The 27,991-nt window shown below is 36.4% G+C and overlaps 1 protein-coding gene across 1 annotated transcript in view; it reads right to left on the reverse strand.

The window, feature by feature from the left end:
• The window catches only part of cc2d2a (coiled-coil and C2 domain containing 2A), a 29,499-nt gene extending 2,124 nt beyond the window's left edge, over positions 1-27,375 (reverse strand). The window contains 36 exon segments of the mRNA XM_041266666.1: positions 98-220; positions 443-577; positions 894-1,007; positions 1,637-1,726; positions 2,094-2,297; positions 3,572-3,748; positions 4,581-4,679; positions 4,772-4,868; positions 5,093-5,202; positions 6,955-7,060; positions 8,154-8,321; positions 10,175-10,266; positions 10,361-10,453; positions 10,751-10,954; positions 11,204-11,342; positions 11,539-11,686; positions 11,901-12,054; positions 14,742-14,919; positions 15,305-15,564; positions 15,808-15,964; positions 16,666-16,815; positions 17,264-17,370; positions 17,881-18,090; positions 18,624-18,755; positions 19,013-19,149; positions 19,365-19,524; positions 20,453-20,659; positions 20,766-20,870; positions 21,448-21,549; positions 21,710-21,801; positions 22,360-22,435; positions 23,911-23,991; positions 24,825-24,881; positions 25,785-25,866; positions 26,611-26,679; positions 27,290-27,375. Of these exon segments, the coding sequence (XP_041122600.1) occupies positions 98-220; positions 443-577; positions 894-1,007; positions 1,637-1,726; positions 2,094-2,297; positions 3,572-3,748; positions 4,581-4,679; positions 4,772-4,868; positions 5,093-5,202; positions 6,955-7,060; positions 8,154-8,321; positions 10,175-10,266; positions 10,361-10,453; positions 10,751-10,954; positions 11,204-11,342; positions 11,539-11,686; positions 11,901-12,054; positions 14,742-14,919; positions 15,305-15,564; positions 15,808-15,964; positions 16,666-16,815; positions 17,264-17,370; positions 17,881-18,090; positions 18,624-18,755; positions 19,013-19,149; positions 19,365-19,524; positions 20,453-20,659; positions 20,766-20,870; positions 21,448-21,549; positions 21,710-21,801; positions 22,360-22,435; positions 23,911-23,991; positions 24,825-24,881; positions 25,785-25,866; positions 26,611-26,624 (4,560 nt within the window). The 5' untranslated portion in view covers positions 26,625-26,679; positions 27,290-27,375.
• Between the last annotated feature and the right edge of the window lie 616 nt (positions 27,376-27,991).

Genomic DNA, 27,991 nt, shown 5'->3' on the forward strand with positions numbered 1-27,991 from the left:
GTCACGAGTCCTAGATTAAAACCTCACATGGGCAGTGACCAGACTAACTTCACTACAGGACTACACTGTAAACAATTATTTTTGGGCTGTGCCATACCTGGATACTGGAGAGACCTGGGTGGGAAAAACTTCTTGAGAAGAAAGGCTTCCAGAATTTGGACTTGCTGATGTCAAAGCTCATTCTCATTGGTGTGTCGTATTGCTGTATGTTAAACCATACCTGGAAGAAACATATTATCAGCATTATTCTCGCTTGAGCTTTTTACATGATGCCACACAATATGAAAAAAAAGAAACAGTACAATGCTATTTCTCCATTCAAGCACATACAAATCATTTTAAAACAATTGTTCTGATCAATATAAACAACTAGGATGACATGTACCATTATTGCTTTAAAGATTTCTTTTTTTTTTTTTTTTTTTTTTTTTTAAATACTTACATTATCAGCATTAACTAGGCAGCCAACGCTTTGCAGTGGGCAGAAGGTATCATATTGACTATAAAATTGTCCACTGCTGGGGTTCCAGATGACATACTGACTCTGCTCATAAGTCAAAATGTATGCAGTTGGTCCCTGCATAGAAAGACAATATTTCTAGTTATGAGAATGGAAGAAAATACATAACAACAAATGTTATTGCTTACCTTTGATTCTAATAGACCAAAAAAAAAGCAACTGTTTAAAACATAGACATCCCAGAAGAGAAACTTTAACTGTTTATGATTTTATAACCAGTATTCATGATGGCTGTTAATGTCTACGTTGAGTATTCTATATATACTGTTGTGAAATACAATACCAAATTCTTAAATTTAAAAATTACACAAAAAAGTGCCCCTTCGCTTATTGTAAAGCTCACAATACTTTGTAACTTTATATTCCTTCTCACCTCAGGAATAGCATTTCCAATGATAAGCCAAGCCTTTTTGCCCATTGCCAGGAAATAATTGCACAGCAAAACAGCATGTTCTTCTTCGTCCCCTGCCAGAAGGTCCAGGAATTGCTAAATTAAATATTTCAGCACATTACAATGTCGTTTGTTTGCAATAAAGTAAAACAAACACAAACTCCCTTAAACAACACATTGTTCCATTGGTCAGTGTGTTGCCTTCTTAGGGTCTTAATTAGTTAAAATGTAGTCATCTGCAAACTAACAACTGCGTTAATTCCTGGCTGCTCTAAATCTGTGTGGAGCAATCACAGTTTTAGTCATAGTTTATAACACTTATTGTCTGTTTTAGGTGTATGCAGGTATGTCAAGAGGGTGCAAGGACATGGACAGTCAAGGATGTCATATATTCTGACCATGTTTAATTTGTTGTGGAGGAATATGTGACCATTCTACAATGGTTACCCCATTACTCAAGGAAGTGATATCAGTTTTGCAGAATGGCCTACAATGTTCACTATGGAAATGCCATTTGTATTTAGGAACATCCCCTTTACACAAAAAAGTGAGCAGCAAGATGTTTCCAGTGTATCTGTCCAACCTCTGTATGAATGGACATATGATTTATCTTATAAAATAAAATGAAAAGCATCTATTTTTTATTTTTTTATTTATTTTTTTTACAGTAGGGTTAAAAATGATCACTTACTATGTAGAATATTTGATCAGTAAGATATACTCACATCACAGGTGCTCCACAAGTCACAAATTCCAGCAAAAGACACACTGTCAGGAAGGGACGGAATAAGGGAAACAAAGCGAGCCACCAGTTCCTGTAGGATATCACGCAAACATGTCAATGTAAAAAATTAAAACTTAGACAAACTTTTGACAGGGAGTGACAAGACACTGACAAAGACTTCCCATAGAGACGTTTAATCACTATGACTAAGGTCAAGCCAATTTCTACTGCTACCACACTATAAATTCAGGAGGTACTAGGACACCAAGTGTGGAGCCTCACACACAAAGTCTAAGGCTAAGTGGGGTCAGCACATGGTGTGACTTAAATGTGAAGGCAAGATAAACTGGCTTAAATCAGAGTCAAAAGCAGTAAAACTAAGCAATCAACCTTGATAATTTCATATTGATATTATTTCTCAGGTCACAAAAAAATGATGCATAGAAATCAGCGCTTACAGAGGCTTCCTGGGGGTTGTTGGGAAATGCATCAAGCAGCTCCTGAGGAGGGTTGAGTGACTTGACATATCTAGTGATAAACACAGTCTTTCCATTAATATCAATAACAGTGGTGAGGCACTGACGACCCGGGAACTTGAGAGCAGCTTCTTTTTGGAATTTATCGGCTGCTTGAAGGAGTTTCTCATCCTCCTGGGTGTCAAACTGCAAACAGGAATAATACATGGTAACCTAAAATATTGGACCACCTTAACAAAATTACTACAAAAAAACAAATGAACATTGCACAGCACAACCACTCCACACCAGTAGCTGCATTTACAGCAAACCCAAAATTAAAAATAATTGGTGTTACTAAGGTGAAGCTGTGAGGCATGGGTTTTAAAAAACTGAAGTTTGGAAGAACATTGTAGAAAATGATTTCAAATAAAAAGAGATGCTTTCAAAGCAGGATACTTTATTATTTTATCCATCTAGTTATTGTAACGACCAGCATGTTATTTACCTTCATGTTATTCATCTACAGAAAAGCAGCAGAAAAGCAAGAAAAAAAAGTCAAGCACACTGAGGCATAAACAAATAAATAAAACCCAAATTAAACAGTAGGCACAAAAAACAAACAGCCAAAAATGAAAATGCATAAAAGTTTAAAGTTAATAGAGATGTTTCCCTTATTTCTTTAGACTAAACCATTGTTATTTACCTTTCACAAATGGTCAATATTAGTTAGAATAAATATCACAGTGTAACATTTTTTTTTTTTTTTGTTCCTGGGTAGTAAGTGTTATTTCCTAATTGCTTATGCCTCAAAAGTATAGAAAATGGCTATTATTCCCCACAAACTTTGCTTTTGTGACCAGGACAGTGATATTTCAAAATATCACTGTTTCCAATGGGCAAATGGGCAAATGTGTGTCTTTTCGTTCACATAAAGTCAGAAAAAAACAACATATGAATCCAAATTAACATGTATTTATACTAAAGTAATACAAAAATGACTACAAAAGATTTAGAAGTGAGTAGTTTTTCGAGATTTACGATTACATGTTAATTTGGATTCATATGTTGTTTTTTTCTGACTTTATGTGAACGAAAAGACACACATTTGCCCATTTGCCCATTGGAAACAGTGATATTTTGAAATATCACTGTCCTGGTCACAAAAGCAAAGTTTGTGGGGAATAATAGCCATTTTATGTACTTTTGAGTTATAAGCAATTAGGAAATAACACTTACTACCCAGGAACAAAAATTGTGTTACATAGTGTATTTAACTGCATAATCAACCACATAACAAGAAAACCTCCTCAAACAAGAATGTTCCATCAAAAATATAACCTTGATATTATATTTTATATTCACTAATCAGTATATTTAATACCAAATTCATGGAATGCATCTGGCCCTGAAAAATGCTTAACTATCAAACTCTAGCGGCCATATGTTTTTGATGTAATTGTTAGAATAGAAGCAGTTACCTTTTCCCTCACTGTTTCCCCAGGTACAAGCTGGGGATCAATAGTGATAAACAGCGTGATGTAGGAGCCCTCGCTCAGGCACCTCACAGCATCATAGCCTCCTTCACCTGCCAGACTGCGCTCTTTACTGTAGCCCAGAAGAACCGGGGGTGTGTTGATCTTAAACGTTCCATCAATCTACAGAAATTAATTATGGAGGTTATAGTCTATGAATCCTAATATACCATTTACTACATAAATGCCTGTGGCAGGGCGGAAGCCGGTATGAGGTGTGTGTGTAGAAAACACGTGGGAAAGTGACGAGCCACAACTGAATGAATAATGGGTAATGAGGCTCCATCGCGGGTGTTAAAGAAGTTGTCAGTGTTGGTAAAGGTGCATGTTGTTGTGTTGCTGTCCTGTTTATGTCCGTGATTTTTTGTGTAGACCTTTTGTTTTGGCCCTTGTGCCTTTTGTTTTGTTAATGTGTTTTGTTTACTGTAAATGTTAATAAGTGTGTGCAATAGCGCTTAAACTGCAGCTTCCTGGTTCTGAGTCCCTCTCCCTGCCAGTACCATCGTAGCCATGACGCTACCGTGGCACAACGCCTATGACAATATAAAAGGCATTGGAATAAGGTATGTACCCTGTTCTTTGGAATAATAAATGTTTCACAAACCTTTAAATACAATCATGACATTTCTATGGAGAAATTAGATATAGGTGAACTGAAGCCAATGTCTGAAAGTGCTTGGTCTCCATCACCCGGAACTAAAAAGTAACACAAAATGGCTGTCTTAAGTGTGTCAGAGATCAAGGTCATCTGCACATTTTTGCCTGTTTATATAAACATAAGGTCTGTACTCACTTCATATCTTTAATAAATGGTGTTGAAAGTGTGACAACAGTGGCTTTTGTAACACACCTCCAGTATTCACCGAGTAAAGCAGTTCAAACAGCCATAAGGCCGTATCCTGATACACATTACATGTGTGTGTGTCTTTGGCTGTGTGAGAGGTAAAATGATTACCCTTGACTGGAAGTATATGGTGGTGAAAGGAATCCTGACAGCTCCTAGCCAGTGTCGTTCAACCCGAGTGTGAATTCCACTGCCTCTTTCACGGTCATCCTAGGAAAAAACATTATAGATGGCAACAGTTATATACCATGTTGGCAACTATGGAGAATCTAACCATCTACCACCATTTCTCACAAACCTACCTCTATGACATCATACACAACTTCATCAAAGACATTGATAAAGACTTCCTCCTTCACTGACTGCAAACTAGCAGTACTGTAATCTCCATTAGGGGCTCTGAAAGAGAGAAGCAGTACATATATGGATCACAAGTCTCATTGACAATATTCTTTCTTGATATGTTACTTACTGTATATCTATTATATCCCAAAATAGAAATATTTTGTATTATCAAAAAAGTCATCAGTACACAAATACCAAAGGTACAAAAAGTAATTAAATAAACAGCATAGTTTACTTGTGGTACATAATGCATCTGGAATTTGTTTTAAAATTGTTACCTAAATGGTAGTTTTAATTCCTCATTCCAGTTTGGATTAGGTCCATCTGCAGTTGTTGTCTGCCGCACTGTACGCTGAAATGTAACCTCCACAAAAGGACGTACCAAAACCTTAGAAAAGATGAAAAATAACGGCATGTAAACTGAATACACAAAGACACACATTTAAAATTATACACACACTGCAAGGAGAAGTCAAATTGAAACCGCATGGACAGGGAGGAGATTGTACCACTTATATAATTGTGATTAAACGTGGTATTAACATTATTTACCACACGTTATTGAGAATATTAGATTTGGAGGACATATGAAGGTGTCTGTCTTTCCGTACATTCGCTCATCTCAATGCTACACTTGAATTTTGCATATATCTGGAAAAAACCCTTATTAATATTAATTAACATTATTTGTTTATTTAGCAGACGCCTTTGTCCAAGGTGACTTACAGAGACATAAGAACATAAGAACATAAGAAAGTTTACAAACGAGAGGAGGCCATTCGGCCCATCTTGCTCGTTTGGTTGTTAGTAGCTTATTGATCCCAAAATCTCATCAAGCAGCTTCTTGAAGGATCCCTGGGTGTCAGCTTCAACAACATTACTGGGGAGTTGATTCCAGACCCTCACAATTCTCTGTGTAAAAAAGTGCCTCCTATTTTCTGTTCTGAATGCCCCTTTGTCTAAACTCCATTTGTGACCCCTGGTCCTTGTTTCTTTTTTCAGGCTGAAAAAGTCCCTTGGGTCGACACTGTCAATACCTTTTAGAATTTTGAATGCTTGAATTAGGTCGCCACGTAGTCTTCTTTGTTCAAGACTGAACAGATTCAATTCTTTAGCCTGTCTGCAAATGACATGCCTTTTAAGCCCGGAATAATTCTGGTCGCTCTTCTTTGCACTCTTTCTACAGCAGCAATATCTTTTTTATAGCGAGGTGACCAGAACTGCACACAATATTCAAGATGAGGTCTTACTAGTGCATTGTACAGTTTTAACATTACTTCCCTTGATTTAAATTCAACACTTTTCACAATGTATCCGAGCATCTTGTTAGCCTTTTTTATAGCTTCCCCACATTGTCTAGATGAAGACATTTCTGAGTCAACAAAAACTCCTAGGTCTTTTTCATAGATTCCTTCTCCAACTTCAGTATCTCCCATATGATATTTATAATGTACATTTTTATTTCCTGCGTGCAGTACCTTACACTTTTCTCTATTAAATGCCATTTGCCATGTGTCTGCCCAGTTCTGAATCTTGTCTAGATCATTTTGAATGACCTTTGCTGCTGCAACAGTGTGTGGGTGACTAGGGTGTGTGAACTATGCATCAGCTGCAGAGTCACTTACAACAACGTCTCGCCCGAAAGACAGAGCACAAGGCGGTTAAGTGACTTGCTCAGAGTCACACAATGAGTCAGTTTTTAGAACCGGGACCTCCTGGTTAAAAGCCCATTTCTTTAACCTTAGTTATTGGGAGCATCAGATTGTGGGTATATATGCAGGTGTTTCTCTAACTGTATGTCGCACTTACATATGCGTAACTTGAGAACACGAGAAGTTATTTCACATACTCTACATTGGTCATTTTAATAGTATGCTATGAAATGTCATGATATCAACAACTTATTTTCTTCTCTAATGATATCTAGACCTTAAATATCACTTATGAAATGTTCTTTAAAACTACAATATCAATTTCCATTTCTTATTCTATACTGTTCTGTACATACTGTTGATATACATCATGGTGGGGATATATCTTACTGACATACTTGATTAAATAAAAGAGAAGTGGTTTAGTAGGACCTGAAGGTTATTCTGCACAGCATAGTGTGGATACTCATGTTAAAAACAAAACATACCTGATGGAGAGGCCAGTCATTACTCTGAGTTGGACTTTGAGATGGCTGTCCGGCAGCAAATGCTTCAGTAAAAGACCTTGCAGATCTTGATGCTACAGAAGGTCTGCTAGAAAGTAGAAAAATGTGCATGATATTTTGATTAATGATTATTATGTATTTATAGCAGTTACTAAAAAGTGTTGAATTTAATCTTTGAGATTCTCTGTTAAGGTTATTTGAACTTGAGCTAAGGAACAGCTCCTGCGTTGCATTTGTCAGATTCTATTTCGCCACAGATATATGTTTCACAGGCTAGACCAGCACCATCAACTAAATCCCAAGTGGTGCATCCGGTAAAGGCACTCGGCACGGAGTGCAGGTTGCACCCTATAGCTTGGAGATTTCTGATAACCCAAGCTATGCCACTGCCGACCGTGGACGGGAGTTCCCAGGGGACGGTGCACAATTGGCCACGTGCTGCCCTGGCGGGGTATGGGTTAGTCGACTGGGGAGTCCTTGGCTCACAGCACACCAGCGACCCCTATGGCTGGCCGGGCCCCTGCAGGCCGGCCTGTATGCAATTCGGAACTGCGTGGTCATCCGACGCTGTAAGTACGGCTGCATGACGGGCTTGCAGAAAGGTAAAAAAGCAGACAGTTGACGGCACTCATTTTGGAGGATGCAAGTGCTCATCTTCGTCTCTCGAGTTAGTTCAGGGGTTGCAGTGGTGAACCAGGTTGAACAATAATTAGACATTCCAAATTTGGAGAAAAATTGGAAAATGAATTAAAATAATTGTTAAAAAAATAATAAATCATGTTTATTTTTGTATTGCTGTCAATACACAGTACCTGTACACTAAATAAAATGGGCTCTTCAGCTAGATATGTAAACTAACACTTTGCTGATTTGGTCTGTGTTTCACGTATCTATTGTGTAAGACATCAGGCTACAACAGCTTTAACACAGAGTATAACACAAATTAGAATTTAATACAATATTTCAGAAATGTTTGGGATGACTTGATACAAATAAAGAGCTTCACATTTAAATTACTCTTTAGGATGGAAAACCTCACCTTATTATTTTATGGAGTCACAGAAACATTTTGGTTTGGTGTGGATTTAAACTAATTAAACAGGTTAACAGACTGCAATAATCATATATCCATACCAGTGAATTTCTAATTTGTTCTCAGTATGAACTAGTCGGGCTCCTACCTTGTGCTGGGTTTCCTTATTGGAATATCGTAGGCTCTGACAACATTGACTAGGAGTTTAATGTCACCATCTGACAGATTTTGGGCTGTAACTTTCTTTCTTTCTTTTCTTCTTGGCCTCAGTGGCCGTTTGGGTTCTGCCAGCTTGAACAGGCTGATTCCCAAAACACTGGAGACAGTAAATCCATCAGTAAGTCATTAAAACCCAAAACACATACAAGTCATTTAAGTTTTTGTCTTTCCACAACAGTATACTTTTGTAGCATTTAAAATAAAAATGTTAGAATTGTTGTTGTGAAGTGAAGGACTACCTTTAAGTTCCAAGCTAACAATTTAACTTTTACAGCTGTTCCCTTCTGCGGACAGACAAGACCATGGAATGACCAATGGTACTTTATAGTAATTCCATAATAACTATAACAAAGAATAAAAACCAGCCAAATCTGCTTTTTTCTGTCTGTTCTTTACATTAACAATTACATTCAACTTTTATTTATTCAAATATCAGTCTCAATAATTGTTCAGTTCTAAGAACCTGTAAACTGAACAGTTTACCAGTCTTGCTATTTTCAGTACATGTTTAATAGTTAGTAAGACTGTAAATATTCAGTTCTCCAATGTCTATATTGTTTCACTGGTTATATAATGTAAAAACAACACAAATGAGATCTAAAGACATTCACAAACTAAAATCTCAAAAACATACTATGATATAAATGGGGGGATGGGGGGGGGGGGGGGGGGGGGGGGGGAGTATAAAAAGATTCCTATAGGACCCCAAATATTGTATACTTCATACCATTTAAGGTGAGGTGGGCTTTGAAATCAGTGAAAAGGGAAAGGTCTTTGTTCTTTATCTAGGAAGAGAAAGGCTACATTTCCCAGGGTGTTTCCTAATAAGGCACACCTTTCTGTAGTCAAGCAAACACATATTTACAAAGACTGCCACTGGCACTGGAACAATTTCTAAAGTGCGGGTGCTGAACAAAACTATAACCAATGTATATGATGGAAGCCATGCAAAGCCAGGGGGTGCTGTCACATCCCCAGCACCTCTAGTTCTAGCGCCCTTGAACACTGGTTTTATGAATCAGGGGTTGTCTGTGTGAAGGCAGAGACCTGCGTATAAACCAGATTACTGTGTAATGAAAAGGTTTTGAAACCTTGTGCTGTATATTGAATGTATTCTTCTCTGTTGGTTTTGTTTGAATCAGTAAACAGCTTAACCATCTGGTGAAGAGTTAATATCAATACAGTGTCAAAGATCCTTGAAAAATTGATCAAAGTCGCACAGAGAAAGTATGCTGTCACCACACACACACATATTCATCACACTGAAAGACATACAAGTTATAGAAACATACCCAGGTCCCCCAACACTAAACACAAAAGCAAACAAGAAAGAAAATGAAAGAACATGAATAAAGAGAAAAAATATGTATGAGTGACAAAACATAAAAACAATTACTAAATATATACCTTAGTGGGTTAAATTAACAAGTGACAGTTTTAACACAAAGAGGAAAATACATAGCAGTGATTAATTAGGAAAAAACAAGCTGCAAACTTAACAACTTTGAGTTATTTTTCTGCGGTATTAATGAAGATGATTGTATGTTTAAGGTTTTGGCTAAGTTTATGTAAAGCAAATTAGTGAATTAAAATATGTCTAGTCTTCACTATGTAAGCAACAACAACAAAAAAAGAAAATCCATCAGTGTACTACTTCTAATTGTTCTTATTCTAGACTTAAATCTGGTAATAAAAGTGCTCAGTGTCAAATTATTATAAATTATTTATTTATTCAACTATATTAATGTATTTATTTAATATATCAGATGCAGTGTTTTAACAAGATCATAACCTACTTGTAATTCTGTGCTAAGGGAGCTACGGAAAAGTCCTGAGGAATTCAAATTAAAAATAATATAGAAGGGATAGCAACAGTGAAGCATGCAATACTGGGGACAGACAGGAAGAGAAGACCATCAGATCACACATGTTTAACAGAGATATTTGTACCCGATACTGGGGACCTCTTCTTCCACAACAAGGTCAGACAGAAGGTAATGATGTTTTGCAACCAGGAACCTGTTTACCACAGATTCTCTGACCTGTAAAGAGAAGACCAGAGTATAATGTCCTGTCCTGATAGTCAACACTGTCTGTTTAATAACAAGCCATCATGAAAAAGTATAAACTCCTTACCTTTTGCAAATACTTGGCTACCAATGCTCTGTGGGCATCCAGATGATCATTTGTGTCAATAATCTCTCTCTCACGCAGCCTCTTTTCATATTCCTTAATAGGAAAGAATATGATGCATACAGCACTTTGATAAAGCAGGCAAGTAATAGGAAAATGCATTACACTTATGAGGCAATTATAAGAATGTATGACTGACTTCCTTTTGAGAATTATTTGCTGTGTTATTCATAAAAGAAAATATATATATATCAGACAAGTAAGCAAAAGGCTCCAGGTGAAGCTCTAATACCTTCAGGTGATGTCTCAGGCTAGTCACTAAGGATTACAGGATTTGAGTTTATCAGGCCACAAACACAGACAGTCAAACACAAGCTGAAAAGTAGATCCTACCTGGAACACCTTCTCTGAGATTTCCCTGTCTAGTGCAGGGACTCTTTTAAAGTTACGGAACTCTGCCACCTCCTGACTCCTGAGCTCCAGAAGCCGGAATCTCTTGGATCTCTGAAGCTCCTCCTCCGAGGCAAAATTGAACTCCTCCTGTAACTGCTCTAGGCGAAAGAAGTCAGGAATCTGGACCTCCCCACTGGTAGCGATCTAATGAAAATTAAAGATAACATTTAAGACTTTCTTTTTTCAGCAAAATTAAAGCTTATGTTTGTGCTAGAACCCCAAATCATGCTTAACACTAACAGAACAAACTGATAATGTACATGTTTTGGTGTTTATTTTTCTCTCTAGCCAAAAACTGAATTTTAGATCCCTAAGCTTCAGAAATACAATCAGCAACACTTTCCAAAAAAATTAAAAGTATGATTTGAGATTAGAGATTATGAAATATCTTACTGTTAGTAGCTGCATTAGTGCAGCATTATTGGGATCATTTGGATCAAGTCTGGATTCAGCAGCCCATTTTGCCAACTTTTTCATGTCACTTACACCAGACGTCCCAATGCATGCAATGGCATCCAGTTGTTTAATTGCACTTTAAAAAGACCAAAAAAAGTACAAGTTTAACAAAGAAGGGTTTTGAAATTCAACAATTCATAAGTCATACAAATAATTCAGTTTTATAAAATGTCTTTTGTGCAAGCACTTCACTCTGCTGTAATACGAACCATGAGTCACACATTTCATTACACGGATAACTTGTTAACAACATGAACTGAAGAATAAATTACCTTTGAATTCCACCAGTCTGTTGAGACACAGGTGGGACTAACGGAGCACCGCTCTCTCCCACTGCCCAGGAAACACTACAGGACAGTTTACCAGACGTCAGGAGAATCAGCTTGTTACTCCCATCAGCCTCGAAGGAAAATGGCACATCTAGAAAGGAAATCATTAAGAAATAAATGACAGTCAAAAGTGTCTACAAAACAAATTGTAATTTTAATAACAGTACTGTGCCAATATGTCAGCAAATTCCTTAATTCTTAGAAATTCTTCTCTCATGATTTCTTTTTTTTTATGTCAATATTGTAAGACTCCCCACGGCTACATTTGTACTTTTCCCCCACATGAATGATCAGAGAAATATTACCGCTTCCTACTCCCTCATGATCAAACATGACGCGCTGGTTGCTGCTGAACTCAAGCTCTTCTGAAGGGGCGTTGCCAGTGAGGACTGTAGTGTCTGGAAGAGGTACATACACTTCTGCCAACATTGTTGTGGATGATCCCACCATTTCAAATACCTGAAACCAGAAAATATTCAAAATATCCAGCCATCTGTACAGCTTTTCTACAGTACGCAAACAATTGCAAACAAATTGATTTTATTTGTATGTTAATTTGAAACATGTTTTACCAGGAACTTTATAGCACCGTGGATGACTGTTCCTGCCTCTGCTCTGCTATGGATGAACCTGCTGTCTCTGGATTCTGCACTGCTGCCTCTCCATGCTAAACCAATTTGTTGCCAGACTGCCATTGCCCAGTGCTGTATCTCAAAGCTTTACTGTTGAATACTTCTCTATCTCCTTATGCTGTACTGCAGGCTGCTTTGTTGTCTTGAGGCCTCAATCTATAGATACTGTTTGGAGCTGTTTGCATTTTTCTCTACTTGTGCCTGGTCTTTCTGAATGACGGAATCGTTAAAATAAGACCTAAAGAATAGCGTACAGAAGAAACTAATATTATAAACATTTAACAGTCCTAGCAACTGAACAAAAAAAGATCTTACGAGAACAAAACTATATATATATATATATATATATATATATATATATATATATATATATATATATATATATAAAAAATGTAGTAAAAAAAATGTACATTTAACAGTAATTAATGAATTACTTAAAACAAGTAAATTATAACAAAATTGTTTACGAGTACATAAACAAAGAAAATCAAAAAAGGTTAAGAGATATTTGCCACTAGATCGTCTAAAAAAAAAAATTACAAGATTATTATTATATAAATAATAATAATAATAAATAATATATTAACTGTACACACCAAAGCACCTTCAATGGTTTTACAAGTCATCGAAATATAGTACAATACGAACAATTGCAGATAACCCAAGTGTATAAAATTGATTTCAGGGAGACCCAACAATACCAAGCCTTTTCCTTCCTGTGATGATGAAATACATCTCAATATGTTCTCTGCATTTGCTGAATTATAGATAGGCATATCTACAAACCTTACTACATGGACTTGATCTTTCTCTTCATCAAAGTACCTTGCAAGGACAGCGCACTCTTTTTCACACATGCAGCATGACTTTCAAAAGGAGCAAATAAGAATGAGGTCGCAAAGTGCTTTCTAAAAGCTGATTTGGATCACTAAATATATGGCTTTCAAAGGGTTTTGATGAAATGTTGACCCTTTAAAATAATACATTAAGTGATATGGTTAATCAGCCTTTAAAAATCATGTTGCAACCTAGTTCCGAACTTGCTCCTTTTGAAAATCATGCTGACAATACTCTCATCTATCATTAGACTATATGGCCTTTTCTATGATAAAATATGCTGAAACAGGTTTCGGGAACACTCAAGTGCATTTCTTACAATGGCAGATGTTTTTGTGTAACGACAATAACATAATGCTTTGCTGTCTCGCTGTCTGGGAACATCTTGTGAAACAAACTTACTGCATGATGAGCCACTGAAAATGGCAGGGTGTGCTCAACTAAAAATCCTGTAAACAGCACCTCAGCATTGATAACCTTATCCTGAAGAGTTCTATCCTGATCTGTCCTGAAGAACTGAGAGACTGTGTGGCATGTATCCCTTTTCTTTGCCTGCCTCACATGCTGTAACCCCTGCAGTGCAAATAATACAAGTACATTTTGCACTTGGTTTAAAAAAGATAATGAAGCATGTCCCAAGACAACAAAAAAGTAATTTACTGAAAATAGCTCTTCACTGTATAATAGTGTAAAAGGAGACTTTCAAACTTGTAGCATAATCCTGTTACTCCTACTTACAGCAAGATAAATGTACTTCTAAATTACAGATGTAGTCAGGAATTTCCATTACATACCTTTATTGTATCCATTAGCATTCAATGTATAGAACATTTAAAACACTCTAATTCTGCTGTTCAACAAAAAGAGACATTACAGATGTACAAATAAACAGTGAAGAATTACAATCTAGGGACTTTATATCAGTTTATTTATTTTCAGGTCTATAACATTAACCAGCGTTTCTCTCCTTTCAGGGATGATGGTGCTGAAAAATTCAGGCGCTAAATGTTTTGCAAATTAAGCACTTGCTGGTTATTTTCATTAATGGTCATTATAGCTGTGTTTTTAATTTTGAATTAGTTCGACGTAAGACAGGTTTGCAAAAGTTAATTTATTTCTATAGTAAATGAATAAATGACAAATCTAGAGGTGGTCAGAGTACTAAAGTTGTTTATTTTTTTTAAACGTGAACGTGTGATGTGGTAGAACAAACAAATCACTTATAGTACTCCTCTTTCTGATGTAGCTACAGATCACAACTGCAACTTCTACTTCTTTCTTCTTTCTTTTTTAAACAATGTGGTTCACCCTCAGTTTCAGCTTCAGTTGTGTCCTTTGATGCCACCGTGATTAATGTCCCACCTTCAAAACCGTTGCTGTCATTACGAATACCTTATGTTTGATGGACAGGTTACTGACCAGCCAACTTGAACTACCTTGTACCTACCCACCAAGCAACATGCACTTTGTTTAGCAAAGCTAGCAGTTTGGCTTTCGTGCCTGATCTGTTTGATACAAACAAAGCAAAGCCTTTACAAAAACAGGGACAGTGCATTTAGCTATACTTTTCAGGAGAAGGGAGGGTGTTATGCAGATCAAGGAGACTCCCGGAAGTCCCGGGAGACTTGGGCAGTCTGCAATTGTATATGTGTTGGGACTACATTATAACATACATACCTGAAGCTTGACACTTTCTGGCCAGTTGACGATTTTCAAGTTAAAGATCTGTCCAAAGTGGACTCTGAAATCTGAATTTAACGTGCGACTTGCAGTCCGGGAGACTTCCTTGTTGTTGTAAAGCACTTTTGTATAGATTGAGCGTTTCAGGGTGTCTTCTCTTCTCATAATCTCACCTCTGTAAAGGAATGACAAGCCATTGATATTTTTTGAAAACCTTTGTTGTATTACTAAAGTCTGACCTCAGTTTATACTGCTACAACATTCATTGGCTAATTTTAGACAGTCGAAAATCAACAGATCAAAAAAAAGTACAAATAATGAAAAAATAAGACTCTCATAAGACTGTGCCAGATTGAATGGTTGTATTGTGAAATGAATGATACACAAATGAGTAATGAGAACCCCAAAGGGAAGAAAATATAAGTAAAATGACCTACTGCCACCTGAATCCCCTTCAGGTATCTCCCGAAGAAAGTTTACCCGCTAAAACGTCATGTTTTATTTATTGCACATCCTTACTTCCTGACCTTTCTATTTCTCCTTTGTTTCTCGTACAGTACCTTGGGCAGAGCTCATTTGGAGTGACATTGCCTGCAGAAGTGAGCTCAACTATGAGACTGGATTCCCCTGGTTTCCTGCGGCTGAGGTTTGCTTTGTCCCGGACCTGCTGTTCCAGCGCTGCTACGTCCAGCTCTCCTGGAGGGTCTGGCTTTGGGGGCTCCTCCCCCAGCTCCTCGTCGCTCTCTTTCTGCTGACCATCCTCATCCTCTTCCTCAGCTCGCTGCTGCTGCTTCTTCTTCTTCTTTTTCCTTTTGGCTTTCTGGTTATGGGTATTACATTATTATGGTTAGTGACTGATACACAGCCATGCACTGAAACAAATGTATGCATTAATCTGCTGTATTTGTCAAATAATGTGGGCTCTATTTTAATCTAAATAATTGGCAAGTGCAGCCCCGTGCTTGCATTTTTAGATTGAAATTGAGTAGGTCTCGACTAATTCACATGTCCCTACTCTAAAATGATCAGGTGTCAGCAAACTTAAATCACTACTCAATCCTACCTGCTTCTTTTTCCATGCTTTCCACTCTGCATACTTTGCTTTGTACTCTGAAAGCTTCTTTTGATACTCTTCCTCAAACTCCTCAGAGAGTTCACGTATTTCAGCCTGGATTTCAGATTCAAAGAGTCTTTCATCTGCTCTATGATCCACCTCCTCCCTTTAAGACAAACAGTGATGGTCAGGGCGTGTCTTATTTAAATCAGCGGCAGCTCAAAGTATTGAAGCCATCTGTAATGGTCAGGAATCAAACATTAAACTTCCCAAACTATACAAATTTAATTTATATGGTTGTTTTGATATACAGTCAGTACTATACAATCCCACACATTTTAAACGCTTTACAAGTGATGCAAAGTATGTAGTGTTAATTATGGAAGGTCTACTTGTTTCAAAACATTGCATTAATATATTTTTGTGTCTTTTTACCTTGTCAACGTGGGTCACAAAATTGAACAATTATGAGGTCTCTAAAATATAAAATTCCAATTCCAATTATTTCTGACAAATTTAAATTGGGAATTGAGTTAAAAAAGGAATTGACCCCACCCGTTTGAAAAAATGGAATTTATAGATTATACAGTACATATGGATTAATGAACTTGTATTAGGTAGAAATGAAAATTCAGCACACTGTTTTTCATCACAAACCTTCAGAAACCAGCAGGTGGCAGCAAAGTGCACGGATGGGTGGCAGTTGCAAAGAAACATATGATTACAGATGAAATGTGCATTTTATAACTAAGAGTAAATTGTTCAGATAGCAAAAATAAAAATAAATGCATAAAAAAAGATAATTGAGAATTCTCAAAGTGAAGAAACATAAGGGAACCAAAAAAAAAAAAAAAAAAAAAAAAAAACCTTCTCAGGCAGAGTTTGAGTGGTGGTCACTAGTGAGACCTTTGGAAATCACGCAAGGAAATTAGAGGAAGGTCCTTAGATCTTAAACGGGAATTCAGTTCACAGGTTCGATCCTTTTCCTGTTCTACATCACGCAATTTTCGGGTATGCCTGTAGACACAAAATATCCTTACAACATTGTAGGCTTATTTTCACTGCACAGTAAAATTTCTTATTTTGTTGTGCAGAAAATACATGTTACTATATCTGTTAAAACAGAATGACCTAAATATTGCATTAAACCTAATTTAGACCCAAGATGACTATGCAACTGCAATCGATATAAATATATTCACATTATTGTATAAAACAGCCTTAAAGTTCCTTTCATTAAACTACAAATAACCATGCATCGAATGGCTTAAATAATTGCATAATTTAGCATTATTTGGTAGCAATGGTTTTTCACTTTCAGTCCCATATTTAAGCCGACCTCATGTCAATGTGGGTTACAAAACTCAGAAAACATATGGTAGAAGCTTTAAATAAAAATAAAAAAGCAAAGCAAATGGGATCCCAAAACCCGACAGGTCCAGAGTCAACCAGAAAGAAGAATTACCTGATTTCAAATCTGTACTCTGATATCCTGTGTTGCATTACTGGATTAAGAATTTGTCCATCGTATTGTTCTGTAATGTTGCGGATGGCATTCCTTAGAGCATGCAACTACAAAGGCAATAAAAAGAAACTGAGGATATAATTGCTCACATATGCAAGATAAGATTAGTAGATTATTTGAGAGTAAAAACTCTAATAACTGCATGTTATTTTTTGGACAGCTGTTTTTACAAACTTACTCTACTAATACAGAATGTAACTAAAATTAAGATGATAACACTGAACACAATCCCTACTGGATAACAGGAAATTAAAAAAATGTATTTCACCCATCTTCATTTATTTATGCTGTGACACGATCACAAGAATTAGTATGTACATGTAATACATTTTCTAAAATACAACAATTTTTTATTAATTTGGTTATGCATTAAAGCAGGTATATGTAAATGTAATTCAGTTGCTAAATGCATACTAGTGGAAAACATTAAATAATTAGTTCTAGTTTTAAATCAAGTTATAATATATTCAAACTGCACAATGACAGAAATAACAGTTACCACTACTGCTAGAAGACAAAAGTGTAAAATGTGTAAGTAAACAAGAGAGGACGGATACCTTGTCTGTGAGGAGGCTGGTGAGGTTCTTCTGCTGTCTTGTTAAGTACTGGTCGTACATCTGGGCCAGCTTGGCTGCTAGCACATGTTCACGACTGAATAGTGGATGATGGATGAAAATCAAACCAGACACATCGATATCTAGTTGAAAGTCCCCCTGGGGATCACCTGAGCCAAGAATGTAACGGTTGGTGTACTTGGACTTCACTGCCTGGAATGGATTTATATGTAAGAAAATAGATTACAAACTTTATGCAACATTTTATGAAAATGAGCCACAGCAGATGTGTTTAGCTCTTGAACTAAAGTTCCAATCTGATTAATCTTAAAAGATAAAGAGTCGCTAAGTACGCAATATGTAAAATGTCATAAAGGAATATTATCCTAAAATGTTGATAATAAATGATGAAACTGCAAAACTGTGGTTTGATTTGAAAACCCTGTAAAGCACTACTCTTGTTTACTTAATGACATAATCTGCCAGCTGTAACTATTTTCATGCATTTGGTTTAGTTCAAAGTACTAATTGTCATCAATTTCACCTAGCAGCAAGTCTGCTTTGCATAGTATTTGCTACATGGATAAGAAAGCGTATAACAAGGGCAGAAATTCTTACATCTGCTGATTAAACTTTTCACATTGTCATATAACAAATATTTAATCATGTAGTGGTGCACATGTATGCAGGAGATTGGGGATCTGGAATGTTAAAAGGTGGCATATGAAGACATTTAAAGGAATTACCTTCCTGTAGACTGTTTCCAGGGCAGGGTCTACATCTTCTTCGAGAGAAAACACAGGAGGCCTAGTTGAGGACTCTTTAATGGGATTGGGCAAAGCCATTATCCGGCCATCATCTCCAAACCATCTCTTGCCCTGAATGGAAAATAAATAACATAAATGTTAAAAGCTTGGGATGCTAACACAATGAATAATGCAAATTTTGGCAAAATACTGGCCAGCATGCACTAATCCAAGCAACACATGTTCTGCAGATATTTCTTTGAAGGATTTCAGAACTGATGGGTCCCAATGGAATTCTTCATCTTTTATATTATTTATTATAACCATCCAATACTGGTATTAAAACAACAACATTTTATGCAACAGTTGCAAACAAAATAGATGGTCACCTCCTCCTGTCGGAGTAGTCTGTTCTCCAGGATGTTCTGATTAGTGAGAGAAACTTCAGGCCTTTCTCCGACGTACAGCCCTTCATCCTCCAGAAAGCGAGGCTGCTTGTTCTCAGGGACCTTGTGGGAAGCAGGCACTGATACAAACACAGAGAGTGGGCCATTAGACATAGAATATAGGATGAGGTGACAATGAAGAATACAAGGAGGTATATAACCCATTGTGGTTTTTAGAATATGTTTAGATCTTTTTTTTTTAATCATAAAATGACCCAGAACATCAATAAAATACAATTAATTCAGAATAGCAAGAATATGCAGCTAATAACACAAAGATGTGTAGTAGGATTACCTGTGAGTGTACTGGGTGTGAAGAGCACTTCCTTCTCTTTTAGCAGTCGGCTGTTATAGCCTTCACACACTGCAGCTTTATATTCAAGAAAGTCTTGTGCTGTTTGATCGATAATAAACAGGTCTTCATCCTGTTCTCTTACAAGAGGTGAGTCTTCATCCTGCATGGGAAAAGAGTTTGCATTAGAAAACAGAGATTACATTAGAAAAATGTCTGATAAAGCAGTGTTTTTGGCATACCTAAATATGGCTAATCTGTTTAAAGTAAACCTGCAAGATGAAAAAAGACTGATTTGGATTAATATCACAGACTGGACATATTCAATATCCAAGCCCATATGCCTTTACACCAGGACAGCGGAGGTTGCCAAATGTATAATAGTGTCAATGTGTAATATATTTGTAACATTTTTGGACAGTGTTTAAAGAGTAAGTTGTAGGGTTCCAAAAAATATAGCATCACACATCCCCACGTGTTGTTACAACTGTTTAAATAACATACCTGTCATTTTTTTTATTGTTAACATCCTGACAACTTTTTACACTTAGAAAATTTTAAAGTCTGTTTCAAAGATTTTTTCAAAATGGCCACTCTACTGCACAAATAGTGTAAGGAATATTTCCCACATTGTCAAACAGGTAACACTGCAATAACGATCCACGAGTGGTACGGAACTGAAAAGCCAGAGCACTTGTTATGTTTTTAAATCTCTCTTCCTGCAGTGATTTAAAGGGCAGATTTCAAACCCCAGTGCACTAGAGCACTAATTTTGAAAACAGCTTTGAAACAGACTTTAAAGTTATAAGTGTCAGAAGTTGTCAGGCTGTAACAATGAAAATAAAATTACAGGTACATTTTTTAAGCAGTTGTAGCAGCATGTGGGGACGTATAACGCTATATTTTCAGAACCCCGCTACTTGCTCTTTAATGTGATTTCTCGTTCTTTTAAAGTATAATGCATCAAGGCAATGCATATATCTACAAGATTTACTTCTGATTGTATCCAATTTGTTTAAAAAAATGTTAACAATATTAACAATGTTAACAAACGTATTGTTGATCAGTGTTAGGGTGCTTTGCTAATTCACCTTCTCTGCTTCCTCCTCTTGCTCTCCACTAACTGCTGTCTCCTCCTCCTCCTCCTCCTCTTCCTCTTGTGCCTCCTCTTCCTCTCCTTCCTCCTGGTCTTGCCTTGCCTGTCTTTTCTTTTTAGGCTTCTCCTCTGGAGGTTCTGGGTCAAAGTTGAAAGTGAAAAAGTTGTAGGCCTCTTCAGCTGTAGGAAAACCTGTCTGCGTCTACAAGAGATGGAGAACAAAAGCAAAGAAACTGCTGCAGTATAATCCACAAGACTGTTTAAAAAAACACTCATGAGCTTTCATACTAACAATTTACAACTAATACCTGAGGTTTCTGCTTGAGCTTGTTCACTACGTCTCTGAACTTGACTCTCGAAGAAAGGGGAGAGACACTGTCTCTACTTCTCCTGAATTCATCATCATCCAGCTGCTGGGGCAGGTAATATTTACAAACTTTCATTAAAAGAACAGTTCAAAGAATAAAATAATCTTCAAGTAAACATGATGTAAGCAATGGCAATTTAAGGCAATGCCTGAATGGTTTAGAAATTAGTGCAATTTTTTTTTTTTTAGAATTAGCTATGGGAAGATTGATGAATTAAAAGTATGGACTACCATCTTTACCAATACTTTGTAGACAGACATCTAAAGCTTCCAAGATTCACTAACAACCAGCACTTAAACATTGTGAACATGGGGGGAAATCACTTGTTGTATTAACTTTATCTATTTTTTAATGAATAACCCAGAAACCTGATGTCGCTTGTACTTTCTCTTGAAGCTCTAAATTTATCAACAACTTTGTTAATGGCTACATTTGGCTGTATGTGCTTAAAATAAATAATTTAATTTATAAAAGGCTACATCACCCAAGAGTTGCTCTGTACTGTTTGGTGTTAATTTAATGTAGGATATTAGTTTTCCACTTCTTTCAAAGATACCAAAGGGATTAAGGGTAGGGGGTTACGAAAACTGAAGCATTTGTAATAGCAGTTTAAGTCACTTACCTCTGTGTCAAACCTGGTGACTTTCTCTGTGTCTCGAAGACTCTTCAGTTGTCTCGGGGACCCACTAGAAGTTTCTTGCTGTAGAACACTTTCTGCTTTTGACTTGTAAATCAGACATAGAAAAGGTACCCAAACTTATACAGAATGAATATTTAGTATATAAGTTAATGTGATGTGTTCATGTCAGTTCATATCTTGAAAAACTAAGTTTTACTGTGTGAACAGAGAACAAAATGCTACGCAGAAATAAATGTCACTATACCCTTGCAGCTTTCAGCTTCTCTCTCATACGTTCTCTCATTGAAAATTCTGCATAGCTTGTTCTGGGAGACGACAAGGAGATGGGAGGCAAAGCTAGAGAGAGAGAGAGAGAGAGAGAGAGAGAGAGAGAGAGAACAAAGCCTTGTTCAATATTTTAAGGGACGGAACCCAAAAACAATCGCTTTGATCATAAATAATGTAAGATTAGTTTTATAAATTACATATACTGCAGTATATAAGCAATTGCTTTTAAGTCAGAGTTCTCATGTTATTGACAGATTGGCATGGCATGCATTCCCCAGCCTTTTAAAAACATTTCTAACATGCACAGATGCATGAATTCCATACAGAAAAATACAATGTATTTTTATATCTAGAGAAAGGAGAAAAAGACCTGTTCATTTTGCAAAACCAGAAACTTCGTACAATAATCCAGTCTCTTAATTGCTCTCAATCTATTTGTGTCTCATTTTTAACATCACATTTTATACTTTCTGCTTTTTAGCTATAACATGAGTTAAAGATAGCATAAATAAATTTTAAGATTTTGTCATCTTCATGAAGTATTATAACACTGGTAACTGCACAGAGTTGCAAAGTTACACTTAAAAAAATTGGTCAGATTAAAAAATGTTTTTCAGAGATCCTTACTTCTCTTGCCACGAACAACAGTGCTCAGGTCTTCCACCAGCTCTTCAGTTGGCATGTCCGTTACATCTTCAAGCAACTATAACAAAGGTGTAAGGGTAACATGCTTTTCCCACACTATTAGAACTTCAAATTGAGCACTTTCCCTCACAAACATAACGATAGGTTACAGATGTAACCCCATTTCCCTGAAAGAGAAGACGACCAACAACTATACTTTCGGGATATGCCTGCCACTGATCGGGTATTTACTGAGCGTTTTATGTCAGAGCTGCCAATAGGCCCCTCCAGACCACATTCTCTTTTGCATCCAACCCGTGAATGTGAGTGATGCAAACTCACAAGGTTTGTTGGTCATCCACCGTGAGCGGCTGCAAGCTCGTCGGTGGGTGGGTCAATGTATGTCTACTCTACAGTGAACTAAATCAGACCCAGTGGAGCAAGCACACATTGTTCACACACATAAGAACCTGCGGGGTGTCAGATCTGGGTCCCGGTGTAGGAAAAGTCACTCTTTGTTTTTTTTATATATATATATATATATATACCTTTTTAAGCTGCAAAGAGCAGAGGTAAAAAATAAAAAATACACAGACAGCAGATGCTGTAGGTTAGAGAAAGCAGATTACAATCGCCAAGCAATTTAGGCTGTTGAAAGAAAGAAAGATGTATTAATTTATTTATTTCTAAGCGGACGAAGTTGCGCAGCATTTCCGCTCAGTCCTTGAAAGCCGAGTTTCCGACAAAGTGGCAAGCTGACTTCCAGTAATAAATTACAGAGGAACTATCAGAAAACTCGAAGTGACAGCTCTTTCACACAGACTCAATCATGCAACTGGAGAGGTTAGTTATACCTACCTGATTGTAAGAAGCAAAAGAGAACATGATCGTGAGCGATTCATTCTGAATTTAGCTGCACTAATCTATGCTTAAAAAGTAATAAACTTGGTTACAGATTTTAAATGCATGGTAAGAAATTCTATAAATGTCTTATCCTGTGTACATATATTATTATTTGCATAAAACATTAACGCTGAAAGTTAAAAAACATGAACCAGTAATGATTTGTTAAAAAAACACACAATTCCCCAGAATGGTCTTCATGGTTATAAAACATTACATTTTGTGCTTCCCCATCATCTGAATAATTAGCAAATTGACAGCCTTCCTATCTTAATAAATGCATTTCTTCTATTCATCCACAAAAAAAGAGAGAAATGGATTCAGATCACATGTTACTGTTCAACACAGTGTCATAAGTTATTGTAAATGCAATGGTCAGACAGTCAGATAATATTTGATGAATATTCAGAAAACCTGCATGGGAGACAGGGACAGATGCTGTTGTCATGAAGTGTATATAGTTTACTTACCTTTTCTATTATTCATGTACATTTTTCCAAATACAGTATATTCTTATTGTTCTTTCATACTGATGTACTAAAATCAATAATAATTAAAAAAAAAAAAAAGTCATGCTATGTTACTAAAAAAAAAAAAAAATGATGAGAATAAATAGACATATAAAATAATGACATTAAAAAGAAAACCTACTGGCTTTTTCCTCCTCTGTCTCTGCGCCTTGAGGGTACGTTTTAGATTTTCCACTTGTTCCTCTTCGTTGTCTGCAATTTCCTAAGTAAAACACAGACCCATATCTTTCTTTAAAGCCAGTTTGCAATGCGGTATTTTACTTGAGTGGATGCTGTTTCACACACTGAAAGCCTTGGTATATTTCTCAGGCCCACAGCTGGTCTTTATCCTTTGTGATATAAAACGAAATATGATTTTAGCAGAACAGTAATGCTTATTAAACCAGAAATCCTAGAGGTTCAACTTTATGTAATAATACTTACCGGTACTTAAAATGTACTCTGAAAACCACAAACACAAGACCAGACCAAATACTATTACACTCTTCAACAAAGCTGTTCACAGGTTATATGAAAAGGACAGTAAGGAGATATACTTAAAAACTCTAAAAATGTTGACAAATATACAAAAACTTCCTATTATTTTCTAAGACAACTGCCAGTATGAAAACAGTGACAAATGGTAAACTATATATTAGAAAAAAATGTAGGTCTCATCTAAACAATAAGTAGGAGACAATAGGAAAGCCAATAAAAACTTCTACCAATGAGAACCATTATATTGGGGGGTTGAAAGAGAAAACATAGCCAGCAGTCTATTGTTAAGAGCCAATGACAGAAATCAAAAGATATGCAGAAGAAACAATTTACTAATATGGAAAGCTGACAATAATTTATTAACAATTGCACATCCTCAGGTGGCCCTTAGCTAACTGGTACAAAGAAAATAATTCCAGGTAAGTATGCGCCAGTTTAACAGGAATAGTAAGCAGAAGCACAAAGAAGTTAGCCTGAAGTAGAGTGAACACCCACATGGGGGCAAATTATTAGCTGAGAAAAACAGCACACCAAGCTCAACGCTGGACAAATACCAACCTTCACGGCTATTTGTTGACTTTCTTTATTGATTTCCATTTCTGAGTTGACCAGAGCCTGGCAAGCAAAACAGCACAGATTTAGAAATGTCAAGGAGCTCCGCTGTGCTTTGCGGCTGCCTCTGTGGCATTTCAGCTGCAAAACTGAACTCCAGGACATGTTGAGTCTTGCTTAGGGCTGCCTTCTTTTCAATCATAGATACTTCTGTGCTACTGTTATTTTAAAACAGCTTCAACTGATTGTATTCTGTTATGCAATGATTTCCATTTAAAGCCACTTGTTTAGCATGTGTTAACTGGCTATCTGAGTTTTCTTTAATTTACATGGATATGCATTGCATTTAAGAGGCCACATTATAAAAAATATCAGAAATCACAGCAACCACTGTTGCAAACCCTAGTCTTTCCCATATAATTAAATGTAAATGCAACTGTCTAACTTAATTTATGAATGATAAACAATATTCAATTTGGAATATATTCTTGAAATATGTTATTATTGTGTTACATCTACATATATCAGATTAGAATCTTAATAACTTGAAATACACATTTTAAACTGTTTCTAAAATACAGTGTATACTGCTTATAAGCAATATGTTCACAGATGCATATAATATTATGTGCATGTTTCAGTTGGTTGTTTTCCAGGCAAATTACCACAGAATTCAAAGCATCTGAGGGAAATTACACGATATGCAACCCTGGTTTAAAAGGCAAAAACTGTAACGTTATAATCTCAGTGGGATCTCTGACGACTCAGAATGTATCATTGATATATACATTTGTCTTTCTAGTTTACTCGCTATTGTTCAGTTACACTATAGCTATATATGTTTAACATATATGTTTATAGAGACAAGTGTTACCTTTTGTCATGCATTGCTTCAAATAAGCCAAAGAAATATGAAGCCATGTTCATGTTCTTGGATTTTGGCGATTTATCCTCCATTATATTTACCTGTGTATCAATGTCATCTTTGGTTCTTGTCAAGGATTCTTGGAGTGCCTTTCGCTTGCTTTTAATTTTCTCACGGAGATTTCTAAAACAAAATCAGAAAACATGACCAAATTTAATGTGACACACACATTACTGATTGCACCTCTAAAATATTTACCTAACAAAAAAATCTTGCAGTTTGAGGTCAGTGAGGCACATGCTGGGTTGGTGCTCTGCCTGCGATAATTCAGTGATAGAATTATTCCAGCAGGAGCTCTGTAGTGTTCAACATGTAAGTTGAGAAGATCCTTAGGTGATAACCTAGTGAAAAATGTATGTATGGTCATGGTTGTCCACAGAGGACCCAGTTAAACAAGCAGGTGTGTATGCAGCCAAACATGTACATTCAGCAACTCCACAGATATGTGTGTCTACAGGATGTTTACCTCCTGCACTGTTTCTGTTCAACTTAATTATTATACTTAATTATACTGCTCCTTTTGGAAAACAGTTATGAAGATTTAGCCTGCATTGGCGCAAACAGTCAGAGGCCAAAACTGAAGCAAATGTATTATCACCAGTCAATACAGAAAATGTTTGGATTAGTATTTAAGAAAATAGAAGTGAGGGAAATAAGACTCTGAAAGTTCAGCAGTTTCAGCCACTTCAGGTTTTAATGAGAGCTTTAGTAGACACTAGTTTCACTGCAGTTACCAATACAATCTGGAATGGCTCAAACGGCTAGACAACAGGATTGTTTTTCTATCCCTATAGTACAATTGTATTATGGGGCGCAACAAATTATCAGATGCTCCTTAAAGTGTATATTGTCATAATGTTTACTCACGTAGTAGATGCCATTTTCTTTAGTGTTTCCTGGTTAAAATCTCAGATCATGACTCGTGACTGCAGTCTTCTGCAAACAAAATGCAGAATACAGACACATTTAGTTCATAATGAAATGTAAAGCGAGTGCGTAGAAGAAACCTATCATAGTCAAGAAGTAATCCAACACAATCCAGTCAGAACAGTTACTCATTTCCTAACTTCACAACAGAAGTGCTGTACACTCAAATTATAGTATTGAATACTGAACTCTTAAAAAATAAAAATAAAAAAAAAATCTCTAAGTTGTCAGTTGCACAAGATATCTTGATTAGCAAAAAAATGAATACTGGAGGCTCAGTATGCTGATATTTTCACACATATTTCCACATTTTTTTCATCTCTATCCCAAAGACTATATCTTTTACTAACAAACTCAAGCTTGATCTAGATAGTTTGGCTTGTTATATGTGTATTGTTAAAAACCTACAATAAAGTACTGGTTTTGAGAATAAAAGTATTTTAACTACATCCAAATGCCATGAGATGATGAAAAGGATTCACCCTCAGTTTGTCACTCTGTTTTAACAGGCTATAGTCTGTATCCAATTCTGTGGTTTGAGAAGTTGCTGCACCACCCAGTACTAGCAGCATACCAATAGACCTGCACAATCAAAATATATATTTTACTAAAACGTCACCTTGTATGCTGCTTAATGTAACACTGCATGACACCAATGCGGGGCCTGTGAACTGCAAGGTATGGTTTCTCTTTATTCATGTATTTTCTATTCAAGAACAGAAAAACGGATGCCTAAATATTGTAATACATAGTACATATTACTATGGTGCATGCCTCACTAATTTTCAACTGTACTTCTTACTACCAGCACATACAAATATACGGAATGCTTATCTGGAGCTTATACATAGTTTCAGCATTTTATATAAAATTACAAAAAGACACAGAGACATTACTCATGGTGGCACTGAAATAAACTTTCAATTCGCCAATCTGTGTTAGACTGCACAGTTAGTATGCTGCTGAAGTAGCCTTGCCCATACAGCTGTCAACGATCTGTTCACACTGTACATATCAAGACTAGCGAATATTTACCGGTATAGCCTTACTCATATTTTGAGATTTTTTTTTTTTTTTTTCATAAATCAAAATGTGTACGTGAACTTCAGTGGATATGAAAAGTAATTATAAAACCACCCACCCTGTTTTGCACAGATACAATTTACTCCAATACTTAATTTCTTTGCTGGCATTATATTTCTTTAATAATCACTAAGTCTCTCACTAAACTTTAAAGATGTGTTGGTTCACACTTACCTGATTACCGACACCCGCAGTGAAAACGGCTGCTTAGTAACGACAAAAACTACACCTCAACCAC

Source organism: Polyodon spathula, chromosome 1, assembly GCF_017654505.1.
Source record: "Polyodon spathula isolate WHYD16114869_AA chromosome 1, ASM1765450v1, whole genome shotgun sequence".
NCBI lineage: Eukaryota > Metazoa > Chordata > Actinopteri > Acipenseriformes > Polyodontidae > Polyodon > Polyodon spathula.